Below are 16,695 nucleotides of genomic sequence, written 5' to 3' on the forward strand. Positions count from 1 at the left end.
CCTGATTAAACCGGCTGAGGCCTGATTTAAAACCAGCTAAAGCCTGATTTAAACCAGCTGAGGCCTGATTTAACCAGCTAAAGCCTGATTTAAACCAGCTGAGGCCTGATTTAAACCAGCTGAGGCCTGATTTAAACCAGCTCTGTCTGATTTAAACCAGTTGAGCCTGATTTAAACCAACTGAGGCCTTATTTAAACCAGCTAAAGCCTGATTTAAACCAGCTGAGGCCTGATTTAAACCAGCTTCTGTCTGATTTAAACCAGTTGAGGCCTGATTTAAACCAACTGAGGCCTTATTTAAACCAGCTAAAGCCTGATTTAAACCAGCTGAGGCCTGATTTAAACCAGCTAAAGCCTGATTTAAACCAGCTGAGGCCTGATTTAACCAGCTGAGGCCTGATTTAAACCAGCTGAGGCCTGATTTAAACCAGCTTCTGTCTGATTTAAACCAGCTGAGGCCTGATTTAAACCAGCTGAGGCCTGATTTAAACCAGCTGAGGCCTGATTTAAACCAGCTTCTGTCTGATTTAAACCAGCTGAGGCCTGATTTAAACCGGCTGAGGCCTGATTTAAACCAGCTAAAGCCTGATTTAAACCAGCTGAGGCCTGATTTAAACCAGCTAAAGCCTGATTTAAACCAGCTGAGGCCTGATTTAAACCAGCTGAGGCCTGATTTAAACCAGCTTCTGTCTGATTTAAACCAGTTGAGGCCTGATTTAAACCAACTGAGGCCTTATTTAAACCAGCTAAAGCCTGATTTAAACCAGCTGAGGCCTGATTTAAACCAGCTAAAGCCTGATTTAAACCAGCTGAGGCCTGATTTAAACCAGCTGAGGCCTGATTTAAACCAGCTTCTGTCTGATTTAAACCAGTTGAGGCCTGATTTAAACCAACTGAGGCCTTATTTAAACCAGCTAAAGCCTGATTTAAACCAGCTGAGGCCTGATTTAAACCAGCTTCTGTCTGATTTAAACCAGCTGAGGCCTGATTTAAACCAGCTGAGGCCTGACTTAAACCAGCTTCTGTCTGATTTAAACCAGCTTCTGTCTGATTTAAACCAGTTGAGGCCTGATTTAAACCAGCTTCTGTCTGATTTAAACCAGCTTCTGTCTGATTTAAACCAGCTGAGGCCTGATTTAAACCAGTTGAGGCCTGATTTAAACCAGCTGAGGCCTGACTTAAACCAGCTAAAGCCTGATTTAAACCAGCTTCTGTCTGATTTAAACCAGCTGAGGCCTGATTTAAACCAGCTGAGGACTGGTTTAAACCAGCTTCTGTCTGATTTAAACCAGCTGAGGCCTGATTTAAACCAGCTAAAGCCTAATTTAAACCAGCTTCTGCCTGATTTAAACCAGCTGAGGCCTGATTTAAACCGGCTGAGGCCTGATTTAAACCAGCTAAAGCCTGATTTAAACCAGCTGAGGCCTGATTTAAACCAGCTAAAGCCTGATTTAAACCAGCTGAGGCCTGATTTAAACCAGCTGAGGCCTGATTTAAACCAGCTGAGGCCTGATTTAAACCAGCTGAGGCCCGATTTAAACCGACTGAGGCCTGATTTAAACCAGCTGAGGCCTGACTTAAACCAGCTAAAGCCTGATTTAAACCAGCTTCTGTCTGATTTAAACCAGTTGAGGCCCGATTTAAACCAGCTGAGGCCTGATTTAAACCAGCTTCTGTCTGATTTAAACCAGCTGAGGCCTGATTTAAACCAGCTGAGGCCTGATTTAAACCAGCTGAGGCCTGATTTAAACCAGCTTCTGTCTGATTTAAACCAGTTGAGGCCCGATTTAAACCAGCTGAGGCCTGATTTAAACCAGCTTCTGTCTGATTTAAACCAGTTGAGGCCTGATTTAAACCAACTGAGGCCTTATTTAAACCAGCTAAAGCCTGATTTAAACCAGCTGAGGCCTGATTTAAACCAGCTGAGGCCTGATTTAAACCGGCTGAGGCCTGATTTAAACCAGCTAAAGCCTGATTTAAACCAGCTGAGGCCTGATTTAAACCAGCTGAGGCCTGATTTAAACCGGCTGAGGCCTGATTTAAACCAGCTAAAGCCTGATTTAAACCAGCTGAGGCCTGATTTAAACCAGCTAAAGCCTGATTTAAACCAGCTGAGGCCTGATTTAAACCAGCTGAGGCCTGATTTAAACCAGCTTCTGTCTGATTTAAACCAGTTGAGGCCTGATTTAAACCAACTGAGGCCTTATTTAAACCAGCTAAAGCCTGATTTAAACCAGCTGAGGCCTGATTTAAACCAGCTAAAGCCTGATTTAAACCAGCTGAGGCCTGATTTAAACCAGCTGAGGCCTGATTTAAACCAGCTGAGGCCTGATTTAAACCAGCTTCTGTCTGATTTAAACCAGCTGAGGCCTGATTTAAACCAGCTGAGGCCTGATTTAAACCAGCTGAGGCCTGATTTAAACCAGCTTCTGTCTGATTTAAACCAGCTGAGGCCTGATTTAAACCGGCTGAGGCCTGATTTAAACCAGCTAAAGCCTGATTTAAACCAGCTGAGGCCTGATTTAAACCAGCTAAAGCCTGATTTAAACCAGCTGAGGCCTGATTTAAACCAGCTGAGGCCTGATTTAAACCAGCTTCTGTCTGATTTAAACCAGTTGAGGCCTGATTTAAACCAACTGAGGCCTTATTTAAACCAGCTAAAGCCTGATTTAAACCAGCTGAGGCCTGATTTAAACCAGCTAAAGCCTGATTTAAACCAGCTGAGGCCTGATTTAAACCAGCTGAGGCCTGATTTAAACCAGCTGAGGCCTGATTTAAACCAGCTGAGGCCTGATTTAAACCAGCTAAAGCCTGATTTAAACCAGCTGAGGCCTGATTTAAACCAGCTGAGGCCTTACAACATGTCTAAATATACAGTTTGAGTCTCTGAACCTGCTGAATGATTTGAGTCAGAAACTCAGTAACGTGATATTTGGGATTTATCTTCAGAAAGACTCAAAGTGAGCTTGACTTACTGAGGTGGAGGCAGACGGATTCTTCATGTTGCCTGCTTGGTGGTCGGCTTCTGCTCTGATGTTAAACTTCTGCTTTAAGTGGCAGCATCACACTTCTGTTTCCTTCCGTCTCAGTTCAGAGGCCCTGAATTTATAACCTGTTGCTGCCGTTTCCTGCTTTTTCCTCCACTTTAAATACAATAAATCAGACGAGTTACAGTTTAAGTCCATTCAAATACATACAAATCCCAGAATCTGTGATATGTTCAGAGAATCTAAACCCAGCAGAGCTCTTAGATCCAAGGACTCAGGTCAGCTGGTCCAGTCCAGAGTCCAGACTAAACCTGGAGAAGCAGCATTTAGCTGCTATGCTGCAAACAAGAGGAACAAACTGCCAGAGATAGGGTTAGGTTAGGTTTAGGGTTAGGGTTAGGGTTAGGGTTAGGGTTAGGTTTAGGTTTAGGGTTAGGGTTAGGGTTAGGGTTAGGGTTAGGGTCAAGAGTTTTTACTCAGTGGTAGGGTTAGGGTTAGGGTTAGGGTTAGGGTAGATTAACCCAGAGGTTAAACTGTCACAGAATGTTTTTAAATCCAGGTTAAAAACATTTATTTTCTCATGTGTCTCTGCATGAAATCTGCACGATATCTTTTAACTTATCCAGACTCTTGCTTGTTTTTAATCATTTTAATTTCCATCCATCCATCCTCTATACCCGCTTAATCCATCTGTTGGGTCGGGGGGTGGAGCCTATCACAGGGGGTGGGGCCTATACCAGGGGTGGGGCCTATCCCGGGGGTGGAGCCTATCCAAGGAGGTGGAGCCTATCCCAGCGGTCGCCAGTTCATCACAGGCCACACAGAGAGGAAGCTGGAGAACCCGGGTAGAACCCGGGGAGAACCCAGGGAGAACCTGGGGAGAACCCGGGGAGAACCCAGGGAGAACCCAGGGAGAACCTGGGGAGAACCCGAGGAGAACCCAGGGAGAACCCAGGGAGAACCCGGGGAGAACCCAGGGAGAACCCAGGGAGAACCCACGCACACACAGCAGAACATGCAGACTCCACACAGACAGAACCAGCCTGGAATTACACTGTTCATGTTCAGAAAGACTCAAAGTTTCTTTATTGTCATTTCGACACGTTAAAAACATGGGGTGAAATGAACTTAGTTTCTCTGGTCCCGGGGTGTGCCCATTAAAAATAAAGAAAGAAATAGAATAGAAAAGAAATAGCGAACTAAGGATATATACAATAAGCAAGATTAATACAAATATGCTAAATAAGTGGAAATGAATTGGTGGGTCCTTCATGATGCAGGCGGCCCGCTTCCTGCATCTGGGGCTGTAAATGTCCACGGTGCTGAGGGGAGGGGGGCAAACACAGTGTGAGCGGGTCTGAGGTGGTGGACCCGCGGTCCAGATGCAGCTTTCACCACCTTCTTCTTCTTCTCTGCCGCAGAGCAGGAGCACCTGACCGAGGAACAGCTTCCAGGGAGAAGCACCATTTACAGCCCAAGGACCCGCTCACACTGTGTTTGCCCCCCTCCCCTCAGGCAGGAGGCTGCAGAGCATTCAGAGCAGGAGCACCTGACCTGGAAGCTGTGAGACTGTTGAACTCTGGAGGACTGCTGTAACGTCACTTTAATCCAACTTGCACACAATGGTACAGAACTGTTTAATTTCCACTTATTTAGCATATTTTTATTAATCTTGCTTATTGTATATATCCTTAGTTCGCTATTTCTTTTCTATTCTATTTCTTTATTAATTAATGGGCAGTCTTTCTGAACATGAAGTGTAATTCCTTTCACTGCCTGAGGGGGGAGACAAAAGCTCTGCCCTGCAGGTTAAAATAAATCTGTGCATGAATCAGACAGCAGCCACCTTCAGCTTTTATAAGGAATTTATTTCAATATTTCATTAGTAGTATTTAATTTATAACTAATTTATTTCATAATACAACAAGTCATTCATCAAACCAACAGCCTCCTTTGAACAAGGTGTGTGTCAAAAGCTAATCAATAATATGATAACGAGTGTTTCTGTCAGTGCTCGCAGGTGGTGAGATGATGGAGCATCATCGATAATCAGGATTATTCAATATCAATATCAGAACTATTCACACAACCCAGTGTTCAGTCTGAAACCCTCCAGAACCAACAGGTCTACCAGCAGCCCCCGAGGGACCACAGCCCAATGCACTGTGGGTAATGGAGTCCAATGGTTGGGCTGCAGGAGTCATAGCCTCATTCTGCCAGGTGTGTTACCTTGAAGCTTCAGTTGCCTTCGGGCCCGGTCCAACAGAACCTGTTCAGAACCTTCCTAACTGAGTAATGAGCTGGAAACATGTGAGCAGCGGCCATGATCAGAGCCGTCTGAATCCTCCAAATCCTCCAGCTTCCTTCATAAATATGAGGACAGGATGAGCAGCCTGTGACAGCACTATGTTAAGACATTATATGGCTCCTTTAATCTCATTAATATAGTGCATTTATCTTCATTTTTCACTTCCAAACTCGGGTAATAACCTTCCTGTAACAACATAAGATCCCATCAAATTAAGTATCTGCAGCTGTTTCTGGAGAAGATTTATTGAACATCTGGAGTTCCACAGCTGAGTGTCAGAGTGCTGTTTTTCCTCAACTCCTCCAATGAGATCTTCCAGCAGAGTTCAGGAGGAGACAGGCGGTCTTTCTTCGGTCTGACCGGACCCCCGGTGTCTGGGCAGAACCGGAACCTACAGGTTCTGTAGTCTGCAGACATTTCAGGTTGCAAATTGGGAATTCGGGGTAATGAAGTCCAGCTTTTTGCTTAAAACTGAAAGCGGTTCCATTTGTTTTACCTCCTCGTTGCTGCTAAGCAACAAAGAGAAAGCATTATCCAAACAGCAGCAGAATGGGATTGTGGGAGCTGTAGTCTATAGAAAGGGAGTCTGTCTGTCCCAGCACTGAGGGATGATGCACATTTCAGCTGAGGCAGAGATGGATTGTGGGTCATAGTAAAAGGTTGTTGTAGTCCAGACAGGTGAGGCTTGTGGGTGTTGTAGTCCAGACAGGTGAGGATTGTGGGTGTTGTAGTCCAGACAGGTGAGGATTGTGGGTGTTGTAGTCCAGACAGGTGAGGATTGTGGGTGATGTAGTCCAGACAGGTGAGGATTGTGGGTGATGTAGTCCAGACAGGTGAGGATTGTGGGTGTTGTAGTCCAGACAGGTGAGGATTGTGGGTGTTGTAGTCCAGACAGGTGAGGATTGTGGGTGATGTAGTCCAGACAGGTGAGGATTGTGGGTGATGTAGTCCAGACAGGTGAGGATTGTGGGTGTTGTAGTCCAGTGGTTTTCAGATTCTTTAAGCCCTGAATAGACTGTGTGTTTGAGCCCCATCGTTTTATTTACAGTCACACAAGTCTTTATGTACACTACACACAAACACACACACGCGCACGCACGCACGCACCATTTTCACATCACATAAATAAATAAATAGATAAATGAATCAATAAATAAATAGGTTAATATAAATACTTCGATAGTAACTGAACTCTACAATCTGTGATGTGTTATTTTCTGATAATACAGGATTAGTCACTCAACACAGACTCAATCAGCCAATCGTGTGACGGACACACACACATCTGTGCTCCTCGAAACAAAAACACATCTCCTGGTTGCCGTGGTTACGGCATTCATGCAATCACTGAGCTCGCTGGTCCTCCTTGTGTAAAAAGAAAGAAAACTGATAAAAACAAAGCGTCTGATCCGTGTCAGGTGGCGCCGCCGGGAGGACCAGCACGTGGGGGGGTGGCGGTCCTATGGAGACAGTGGCTGGCTGCAGCCAATCAGAGTCTGTCTCGTGCGGGGACCCAGATGTAGGGGCCGCTCTGGTCTTCGATGACCAGCTTGACCTGGTGGTAAACCTCCTCGAAGCTGTCGCCTTGAACGATGGCTGAAAACAGGCAGAGATTAGCGTCGAACCGCGAGGCTCCGAACCTTTCTGCGACAGACACAGGTGTGTTTTTACCTGTGAAACATTCCAGGAAGTCCTGTTCCAGTTTGATGGCTCGGTCCAGAGCTTTCCTCGCCTGGTCCTCTGATAGACGCTTGTTCAGATCCCTGCACACATGTCAATGTTTATAAAACACTTCATCAGTGTTGTACTGGAAGGATTTAAACAGAGGTTTGAACACCATCTTACAGGATGTTCTCCAGGGACCGCGGTCGGATGAAGATGGCGACTGGGTGGAGCTGAGCCGCCTGCAGCCTCCGCACCGCGTTGGCCGACACGTCCAGGATGCAGTGCTTCCCCTGGTGAAGCACAGCAGACAGGCTAAAGCTAACTAAAGGTTTCCAACATGACCGAGTTATCACACACCTCAAGGCCTCCTCACCGTAGGAATTATGATGTCATGATAGTGTAACGTGACCAATCACCATGGCAACAAAAGCAGTCTAACAAAGAGTGACAACAAAATGATCATTTCCACAGAAATAATCTGTTTGGAGAGTTTCAGTCAGGATTCAGAGTGCATCATAGCACAGAAACAGCACTGGTGAAAGTTACCAATGATCTCCTCTTAGCCTCTGATAGCGGACTTGTTTCTTGTCCTGTTGGATCTCAGTGCTGCATTTGATACGATCGATCACAGCTTTCTGTTACAGAGACTTGAACATGTTATTGGGATTAAAGGAACTGCATTAGGCTGGTTTAAGTCATATTTATCTGATAGATTCCAGTTTGTTCTTGTAAATGAAGAATCTTCCTCACACACCAGAGTAAGTCATGGAGTTCCTCAGGGTTCTGTGCTTGGACCGATTCTTTTTACTTCATACATGCTTCCATTAGGTAACATTATCAGACAGCATGGCATAAAGTTCCATTGTTATGCTGATGATACTCAGCTGTACTTATCTATGAAACCAGATGAAACCAACAGGTTGGTCAGACTACAAGCCTGTCTTAAAGACATAAAGACCTGGATGACTCAGAACTGTCTGCTTCTAAACTCAGACAAACTGAAGTTGTTCTCTTTGGACCTGAGCGCTTCAGGGAGAAATTGTCCTGTTATATAGTTACTCTGGATGGTATTCCCTACAAACACGGCAGTCTCCGTCCAGTCTGTTCTCACTGGTGGTTCCATGATGGTGGAACCAGCTGCTTTCACACCTCCTCTCCAACACCTCTAACACATCTGACTCACTCTGAATCTGGACTTCTGGACCGGTTCTGCTCAGATTCTGTTCTCAAAGTCGAGTCAATCACTGTAATAATTGGTTTCCATAACGCAGGCTGACCATCACCATGGTAACTTAAGCTCACCTGCTCAGCCACCTGTCTGACGCTCTGCACCGACGTCCCGTACAGGTGGTTGTTGTACTGCCCCGCCTCGATGAAGCGATGCGACTGGATGTCCCGCTCCATCTGCTCCCGCGATGAAACAAAGTGGTAGTCCCGCCCATCGACCTCGTAGTCCCTGCGAGGGCGAGTCGTATCTGTGGGCGGAGCCAGAGAGCGACATCATTGACCTGCTGTCGTTTACGTTCCCTCACTGTGAGCAGACTTACGAGGGACGCAGGAGCCGAACTTGTCCGGATACTCAGACAGGAGGTCATCGTTGACCCGGTCCTTGGTCGGCCCCAGAATGATGACGGGCCGGGCGTAGTCCACTGAGGACAGTCAGAGGAAACTTTATTTACATCGTTAACACGAACAAGGAAGCGAATACTGAACTGCTGAGAGATGGGGAGTAAGAGTCTTCTGTTTGTCCATGGGTTCGGGTTTTTAGTTTACCTGTAAATGTTCCTGATGGACTCACAGGGAAGGATTTAATTACAGATGCAGAAGAAAAACACCTCCTAATGGTCTAATAATAATCTAATGATAATAAATAAACCATCTGAAGGTGACACTGACCTTCAATCTGAGTGATGAGCTCGTAGCTGTGAACGAATCCTTCTCTACCTGCGAGGAGAAAACACACAAACAGGTTGTTTTACCTTCAGTTTCTTTAAGATTCAGATAGGAACACAGAGAGCTTAACGCTGTGCACCAAGTGTTCGGAGCGTCTGCAGGGAGCCAGTTTACATATCTCATCTACACAAAAGCAGACGTTACAGATAATGAAGAGCTTAACCCTAACCCTCCAGATTTAAATGTTTGACCACGAGGAACACAGCTTTATGACATCTCCATCAGGATAAGATCAGAATGAAGATGAATTAGGGCCAGAAGGAAATAAAAGCACATCATCCACATAAAAGCAGACGTTACAGATGATGAAGAACTTTAGGATGTGTGGAAATGTTTTCTATGGAAATGAAAATGTTCCCAGACAGGAGCCCTGTGGCACCTCATGTCTGATCTCTGATGGATATGAGAGGAACCACCATCTGCAGCTGATGATGTCACCGTTCGTGCCGGTTAGTCCCTTTAACTCTATCTTTAAGAAACATTTCATCACCTCATTGCTAACAAACTTTTAACTTTTGCCTTTGATTTATTATTTCTGCCATAATGTTAACATCTACTTCATTATTAACTTGATTGTACAGCCAAAGCATGCAGTTCATAATAAGGTATTTTAAATATTCTTAGTTATTGCAGCAGAGCTGTCACAGTATCAAACTACTGAGGCCAAAAGCATTCACAAAACAATATCATCACAGCATCAGGAGAAGAAATGAGGTGTAATGATGATAAAATGATGAAGCTGATCAGCAGTTACCTTTACTCTTCATCCGTGACCACTCCTTCCTCTCCACTCTGAAACCCAAACACAGTCAGTGTTCATGGAGCTCCAACACACAGCGACAGTAACACCTGCCACAGGTCGGTCCAGTCGCCGCTCACCTGTGTTTGGACGGGACGTATCCCAGCTCCTCCAGCTCCCCCTGCTGGTTGACCCGCCTGGCCTGCCACCACTCGTCATCAGCGCTGTCGATCACATGAAGAACCTCCCCAAAGTTAAAGTCCAGAGCTTGCGACAGGACGCCGCAGTCCCACTGCTTATCGTAGTCAAACAGAGCTCTGAAAATAGATCACAGTCTGAGTCTGACTCAGTTCAGCACCTCTGAGCCTGTGTTTGTGGGCTGGAGCGCCTCAGGTGTGGCGGCTCAGGTTACCTGATGTAAAAGGTGCGGTTGGCTCTCAGGCTGCCGGACGAGCTGTTCATCATCTGCTCCCTCAGGTCGTGGATCTTTGCTTCAAACCGGCTGTACTCTGCACACACAGCCTGCCTGTTATCTAAAGCACTTCAGACGCCGTGACTCTCAGGGCTGCCTTTGTTTTACTGGACCCACTTCTTATGGGTTAGGGGGTTAGACCCAGAGTGGGGTCATCAGAGATCTCTTCATATTCGTACACAGACCCTAACATAAAGCAGTCAGACCAACTCTACCCAGGTGTGCACAGATCCTGCGTTCCAGTGGTGGATATTATCTTACCTTCAGGTCTGTACTGTGCTACTATGGTGACAGTCTGTCCGGCGTTCTTCAGGGCTGCGGCAGCCTGCTCATGTGTGGCGTACCTGAGATCCACGCCGTTCACCTGCACACACATACAGACAGGTGTGTCACTACCGCTGTTTGACCAGCAGGTGCCAGGTTCCAGGCAGGTTACAGCTCCTCTGTACTCAAACTGTTTGACCCTCTGATTGACTGAAAGTTTCATGTTGTTATGGTAACATATGAGTGATATACAGACATCAGGCTGCAGGAAAACCAGACAAACCCAGAGATCTAGGAGATAAAACATCTGTGGTCCTCTACAGAAACTCAGAGTACAGCAGCAGAGCAGGTTCAGAATTCATCCAACCACAGATCCAGAACCAGACCAGAGACCAGAGATGTGGTGGAAAACAACTGGTTCAGACAGAGCTCAACCAATTCCTACCAACTGACGATTGGGTCTGTACTCATACTAAGGATCTGGTCTATGGGGACCTGGACTGTGGGGATCTGGTCTATGGGGACCTGGACTGTGGGGATCTGGTCTATGGGGACCTGGACTGTGGGGATCTGGTCCGAGTACTCATACTAAGGATCTGGTCTATGGGGACCTGGACTGTGGGGATCTGGTCTATGGGGACCTGGACTGTGGGGATCTGGTCCGAGTACTCACGCTGAGGATCTGGTCTATGGGGACCTGGACTGTGGGGATCTGGTCTATGGGGACCTGGACTGTGGGGATCTGGTCCAAGTACTCACGCTGAGGATCTGGTCTATGGGGACCTGGACTGTGGGGATCTGGTCTATGGGGACCTGGACTGTGGGGATCTGGTCTATGGGGACCTGGACTGTGGGGATCTGGTCCGAGTACTCACGCTGAGGATCTGGTCTATGGGGACCTGGACTGTGGGGATCTGGTCTATGGGGACCTGGACTGTGGGGATCTGGTCTATGGGGACCTGGACTGCGGGGATCTGGTCCAAGTACTCACGCTGATGATCTGGTCTATGGGGACCTGGACTGTGGGGATCTGGTCCGAGTACTCATACTAAGGATCTGGTCTATGGGGACCTGGACTGTGGGGATCTGGTCTATGGGGACCTGGACTGTGGGGATCTGGTCCGAGTACTCATACTAAGGATCTGGTCTATGGGGACCTGGACTGTGGGGATCTGGTCCAAGTACTCATACTAAGGATCTGGTCTATGGGGACCTGGACTGTGGGGATCTGGTCCAAGTACTCATACTAAGGATCTGGTCTATGGGGACCTGGACTGTGGGGATCTGGTCTATGGGGACCTGGACTGTGGGGATCTGGTCTATGGGGACCTGGACTGTGGGGATCTGGTCCGAGTACTCATACTAAGGATCTGGTCTATGGGGACCTGGACTGTGGGGATCTGGTCTATGGGGACCTGGACTGTGGGGATCTGGTCCAAGTACTCACGCTGAGGATCTGGTCTCCCTTGCGGAGCTCCCCACTCAGGTCTGCCGGACCCCCTGCGAGGATGAAGGAGATGAAGATCCCCTCGCCGTCCTCCCCACCGACGATGTTGAAGCCCAGACCGGTGGACCCACGCTGGATGCAGACTCTGCGGGGCTCCCGGGAGTAGTCGTCCTGGGGGATGGGGGAGTAGCGTCGTGGTGACGGAGGGGGGAGGGCTTGTGGGTAGTCGCACATGTAGTCCGGCTCCATGTAGGCTACAGGGGAGTCATACACAGAGAGTTTGGATGATTGCACTGAGGAAGAAGGCGGGACTTCAGGATCAAACCAGACCTCAGGTGTACGTACAGCTGGTCAGGTCAGGTGGGCTATATCGATCAACTTGATTGATGTACTGCGAGGTGGGGGTGGCCACCTTCAGGTACACCACCTCCCCTGTGTTCTTGAGGGCGGACACAGCGTCTTCATGCAGGATGTTCTCCAGGGACATGTGGTTCACCTGCCGGGTTCAGAGCTCAGGTTAGACCACAGTACTGTGAGGAAGCATTGAGTAAGGAAAGACAAGTCACCTACCGCCAGGATTTTGTCCCCAATCTGTAGCCGCCCATCGCGATGAGCAGCTCCACCCTCGATGATCTTGGTGACGTAGATGCTGTTGTCTCCAGGAACATGTTGGTTCCCCACTCCTCCAGCTATACTGAAGCCCAGACCTGAACCAGAGGGGGGCAAATGGTGAGTCTGTTAGTGGATCTGTCAGTTCAAAGACCTCCAAAAGAAAAAGCAGCTTTTGTGATCATCAGCAGCTTCTGGAACCAGAAGAATAAAAATCATAGGTCCTTCAAAATGTTGCTGAAAAAACTTTAAAACAGGGTTTTCCAACGAAGAATGGGTTCTGGTCCTTGAAAAAAACTAAACCAGAACAGGATGTTCTTCTGGTTCTGATAAAGGTTACTCTGCCATAAACAACAGGTTCCGATTCAGGTCATTCTACCGTAAACTCTTGGTTCTGATAAAGGTTACTCTGCCGTAAACTCTTGGTTCTGATCCAGGTTATCCTGCCGTAAACTCCTGGTTCTGATCCAGGTAATTGTTTCGTAAACACCTGGTTCTGATCCAGGTAATTGTTTCGTAAACACCTGGTTCTGATAAAGGTTACTCTACCGTAAACTCCTGGTTCTGATCCAGGTAATTGTTTCGTAAACACCTGGTTCTGATAAAGGTTACTCTGCCGTAAACTCTTGGTTCTGACTAAGGTTACTCTGCCGTAAACTCTTGGTTCTGATCCAGGTTATCCTGCCGTAAACTCCTGGTTCTGATCCAGGTAATTGTTTCGTAAACACCTGGTTCTGATAAAGGTTACTCTGCCATAAACTCTTGGTTCTGACTAAGGTTACTCTGCCGTAAACTCTTGGTTCTGATCCAGGTTATTCTACCGTAAACACCTGGTTCTGATCCACAAACCTTTGGGTCCTTTCATGAGCTTGATCTGTGTGATGCGTTCACTGGACGGACGTCTCCGCAGGACGTACAGCCTCACCACAGGCCCCGCCTCCTTCAGCGCCTCCACGGCAAAGGAGTGAGTGACCTCCCGGACGTCCACATCATTAACAAACACGATGCTGTCGTTCACCCTGAAGATGGACATAGAGATTAAACCGTTGTCATAGTCGGATCAGAACCGGGCCAAGCTTGGGCAGGTTGTAATGGTTTGGGGGAGGGGTTCAGGGAAGCACCCTGTCACACCTGAGGCGCCCATCCTGGGAGGCCGCTCCTCCAGGGATGATCTTGGTGATGAAGATGGACGGGTCATCTCCGATGTGAGGATTATCGGTTCCTCCTGCGATGCTAAAGCCCAGACCAGAGTTCCCCTGAAGCACACACATGGACACATTTGGACCCAGAACAACATGGATGCCCGTTTGTGAGCTACAGGATCTGCATTTAACCCTCTGATTAAGAGGCCCGTCCCACACTTTGTTCGGTGTGTTACCTGGTGGGTAAACAACAGTTACCATTGGTGTTCTAGGTAACACCTGGTGTTTCAGGTAACACCTGGTAAACACCAGTTACTGTTGGTGTTTCAGGTAACACCTGGTAAACACCAGTTACTGTTGGTGTTTCAGGTAACACCTGGTGTTTCAGGTAGCACCTGGTAAACACCAGTTACTGTTGGTGTTTCAGGTAGCACCTGGAAAACACCAGTTACTGTTGGTGTTTCAGGTAACACCTGGTGTTTCAGGTAACACCTGGTGTTTCAGGTAACACCTGGTAAACACCAGTTACTGTTGGTGTTTCAGGTAACACCTGGTGTTTCAGGTAACACCTGGTGTTTCAGGTAACACCTGGTAAACACCAGTTACTGTTGGTGTTTCAGGTAACACCTGGTAAACACCAGTTACTGTTGGTGTTTCAGGTAACACCTGGTGTTCTAGGTAACACCTGGTGTTTCAGGTAACACCTGGTAAACACCAGTTACCGTTGGTGTTTCAGGTAACACCTGGTGTTTCAGGTAACACCTGGTAAACACCAGTTACCGTTGGTGTTTCAGGTAACACCTGGTAAACACCAGTTACCGTTGGTGTTTCAGGTAACACCTGGTGTTTCAGGTAACACCTGGTAAACACCAGTTACTGTTGGTGTTTCAGGTAACACCTGGTAAACACCAGTTACTGTTGGTGTTTCAGGTAACACCTGGTGTTTCAGGTAACACCTGGTAAACACCAGTTAATGTTGGTGTTTCAGGTAACACCTGGTAAACACCAGTTACCGTTGGTGTTTCAGGTAACACCTGGTGTTTCAGGTAACACCTGGTGTTTCAGGTAACACCTGGTAAACACCAGTTACTGTTGGTGTTTCAGGTAACACCTGGTGTTTCAGGTAACACCTGGTGTTTCAGGTAACACCTGGTAAACACCAGTTACTGTTGGTGTTTCAGGTAACACCTGGTGTTTCAGGTAACACCTGGTGTTTCAGGTAACACCTGGTAAACACCAGTTACTGTTGGTGTTTCAGGTAACACCTGGTGTTTCAGGTAACACCTGGTAAACACCAGTTACTGTTGGTGTTTCAGGTAACACCTGGTGTTTCAGGTAACACCTGGTAAACACCAGTTACCGTTGGTGTTTCAGGTAACACCTGGTGTTTCAGGTAACACCTGGTAAACACCAGTTACTGTTGGTGTTTCAGGTAACACCTGGTAAACACCAGTTACTGTTGGTGTTTCAGGTAACACCTGGTGTTTCAGGTAGCACCTGGTAAACACCAGTTACTGTTGGTGTTTCAGGTAACACCTGGTAAACACCAGTTACTGTTGGTGTTTCAGGTAACACCTGGTAAACACCAGTTACTGTTGGTGTTTCAGGTAACACCTGGTGTTTCAGGTAACACCTGGTGTTTCAGGTAACACCTGGTAAACACCAGTTACCGTTGGTGTTTCAGGTAACACCTGGTGTTTCAGGTAACACCTGGTAAACACCAGTTACCGTTGGTGTTTCAGGTAGCACCTGGTAAACACCAGTTACTGTTGGTGTTTCAGGTAACACCTGGTGTTTCAGGTAACACCTGGTAAACACCAGTTACTGTTGGTGTTTCAGGTAACACCTGGTGTTTCAGGTAACACCTGGTAAACACCAGTTACTGTTGGTGTTTCAGGTAGCACCTGGTGTTTCAGGTAACACCTGGTAAACACCAGTTACTGTTGGTGTTTCAGGTAACACCTGGTAAACACCAGTTACTGTTGGTGTTTCAGGTAACACCTGGTAAACACCAGTTACTGTTGGTGTTTCAGGTAACACCTGGTGTTTCAGGTAGCACCTGGTAAACACCAGTTACTGTTGGTGTTTCAGGTAACACCTGGTAAACACCAGTTACTGTTGGTGTTTCAGGTAACACCTGGTGTTTCAGGTAGCACCTGGTAAACACCAGTTACTGTTGGTGTTTCAGGTAGCACCTGGTAAACACCAGTTACTGTTGGTGTTTCAGGTAACACCTGGTAAACACCAGTTACTGTTGGTGTTTCAGGTAACACCTGGTAAACACCAGTTACTGTTGGTGTTTCAGGTAACACCTGGTAAACACCAGTTACTGTTGGTGTTTCAGGTAACACCTGGTAAACACCAGTTACTGTTGGTGTTTCAGGTAACACCTGGTGTTTCAGGTAACACCTGGTAAACACCAGTTACTGTTGGTGTTTCAGGTAACACCTGGTGTTTCAGGTAGCACCTGGTAAACACCAGTTACTGTTGGTGTTTCAGGTAACACCTGGTAAACACCAGTTACTGTTGGTGTTTCAGGTAGCACCTGGTAAACACCAGTTACTGTTGGTGTTTCAGGTAACACCTGGTAAACACCAGTTACTGTTGGTGTTTCAGGTAACACCTGGTAAACACCAGTTACTGTTGGTGTTTCAGGTAACACCTGGTAAACACCAGTTACTGTTGGTGTTTCAGGTAACACCTGGTGTTTCAGGTAACACCTGGTAAACACCAGTTACTGTTGGTGTTTCAGGTAACACCTGGTGTTTCAGGTAACACCTGGTAAACACCAGTTACTGTTGGTGTTTCAGGTAGCACCTGGTGTTTCAGGTAACACCTGGTAAACACCAGTTACTGTTGGTGTTTCAGGTAACACCTGGTAAACACCAGTTACTGTTGGTGTTTCAGGTAACACCTGGTAAACACCAGTTACTGTTGGTGTTTCAGGTAACACCTGGTAAACACCAGTTACTGTTGGTGTTTCAGGTAACACCTGGTGTTTCAGGTAACACCTGGTAAACACCAGTTACTGTTGGTGTTTCAGGTAACACCTGGTAAACACCAGTTACTGTTGGTGTTTCAGGTAACACCTGGTAAACACCAGTTACTG

General features: G+C 47.0%; 1 protein-coding gene across 3 annotated transcripts in view; it reads right to left on the minus strand.

Moving 5' to 3' along the window:
* Window positions 1-6,453: 6,453 nt before the first annotated feature.
* dlg4b (discs, large homolog 4b (Drosophila)) overlaps window positions 6,454-16,695 on the minus strand; it is a 50,822-nt gene continuing 40,580 nt past the window's right edge. For all 3 annotated transcript variants that reach the window (XM_072376127.1, XM_072376128.1, XM_072376129.1), the window contains 15 exons: window positions 13,576-13,700; window positions 13,294-13,463; window positions 12,406-12,542; window positions 12,181-12,331; window positions 11,836-12,089; window positions 10,386-10,488; window positions 10,065-10,161; window positions 9,793-9,969; window positions 9,668-9,705; window positions 8,857-8,904; window positions 8,508-8,609; window positions 8,263-8,435; window positions 7,141-7,250; window positions 6,967-7,058; window positions 6,454-6,891 (listed from right to left, as the gene is read on the minus strand). In XM_072376127.1, coding sequence (XP_072232228.1) covers window positions 6,785-6,891; window positions 6,967-7,058; window positions 7,141-7,250; window positions 8,263-8,435; window positions 8,508-8,609; window positions 8,857-8,904; window positions 9,668-9,705; window positions 9,793-9,969; window positions 10,065-10,161; window positions 10,386-10,488; window positions 11,836-12,089; window positions 12,181-12,331; window positions 12,406-12,542; window positions 13,294-13,463; window positions 13,576-13,700 — 1,884 coding nt within the window. In that variant the 3' untranslated portion in view covers window positions 6,454-6,784. The remainder of the gene's footprint in view (window positions 6,892-6,966; window positions 7,059-7,140; window positions 7,251-8,262; window positions 8,436-8,507; window positions 8,610-8,856; window positions 8,905-9,667; window positions 9,706-9,792; window positions 9,970-10,064; window positions 10,162-10,385; window positions 10,489-11,835; window positions 12,090-12,180; window positions 12,332-12,405; window positions 12,543-13,293; window positions 13,464-13,575; window positions 13,701-16,695) is intronic.

Source organism: Leuresthes tenuis, unplaced genomic scaffold, assembly GCF_036924035.1.
Source record: "Leuresthes tenuis unplaced genomic scaffold, fLeuTen1.0.hap1 SCAF_22, whole genome shotgun sequence".
Taxonomy (NCBI): Eukaryota; Metazoa; Chordata; class Actinopteri; order Atheriniformes; family Atherinopsidae; genus Leuresthes; species Leuresthes tenuis.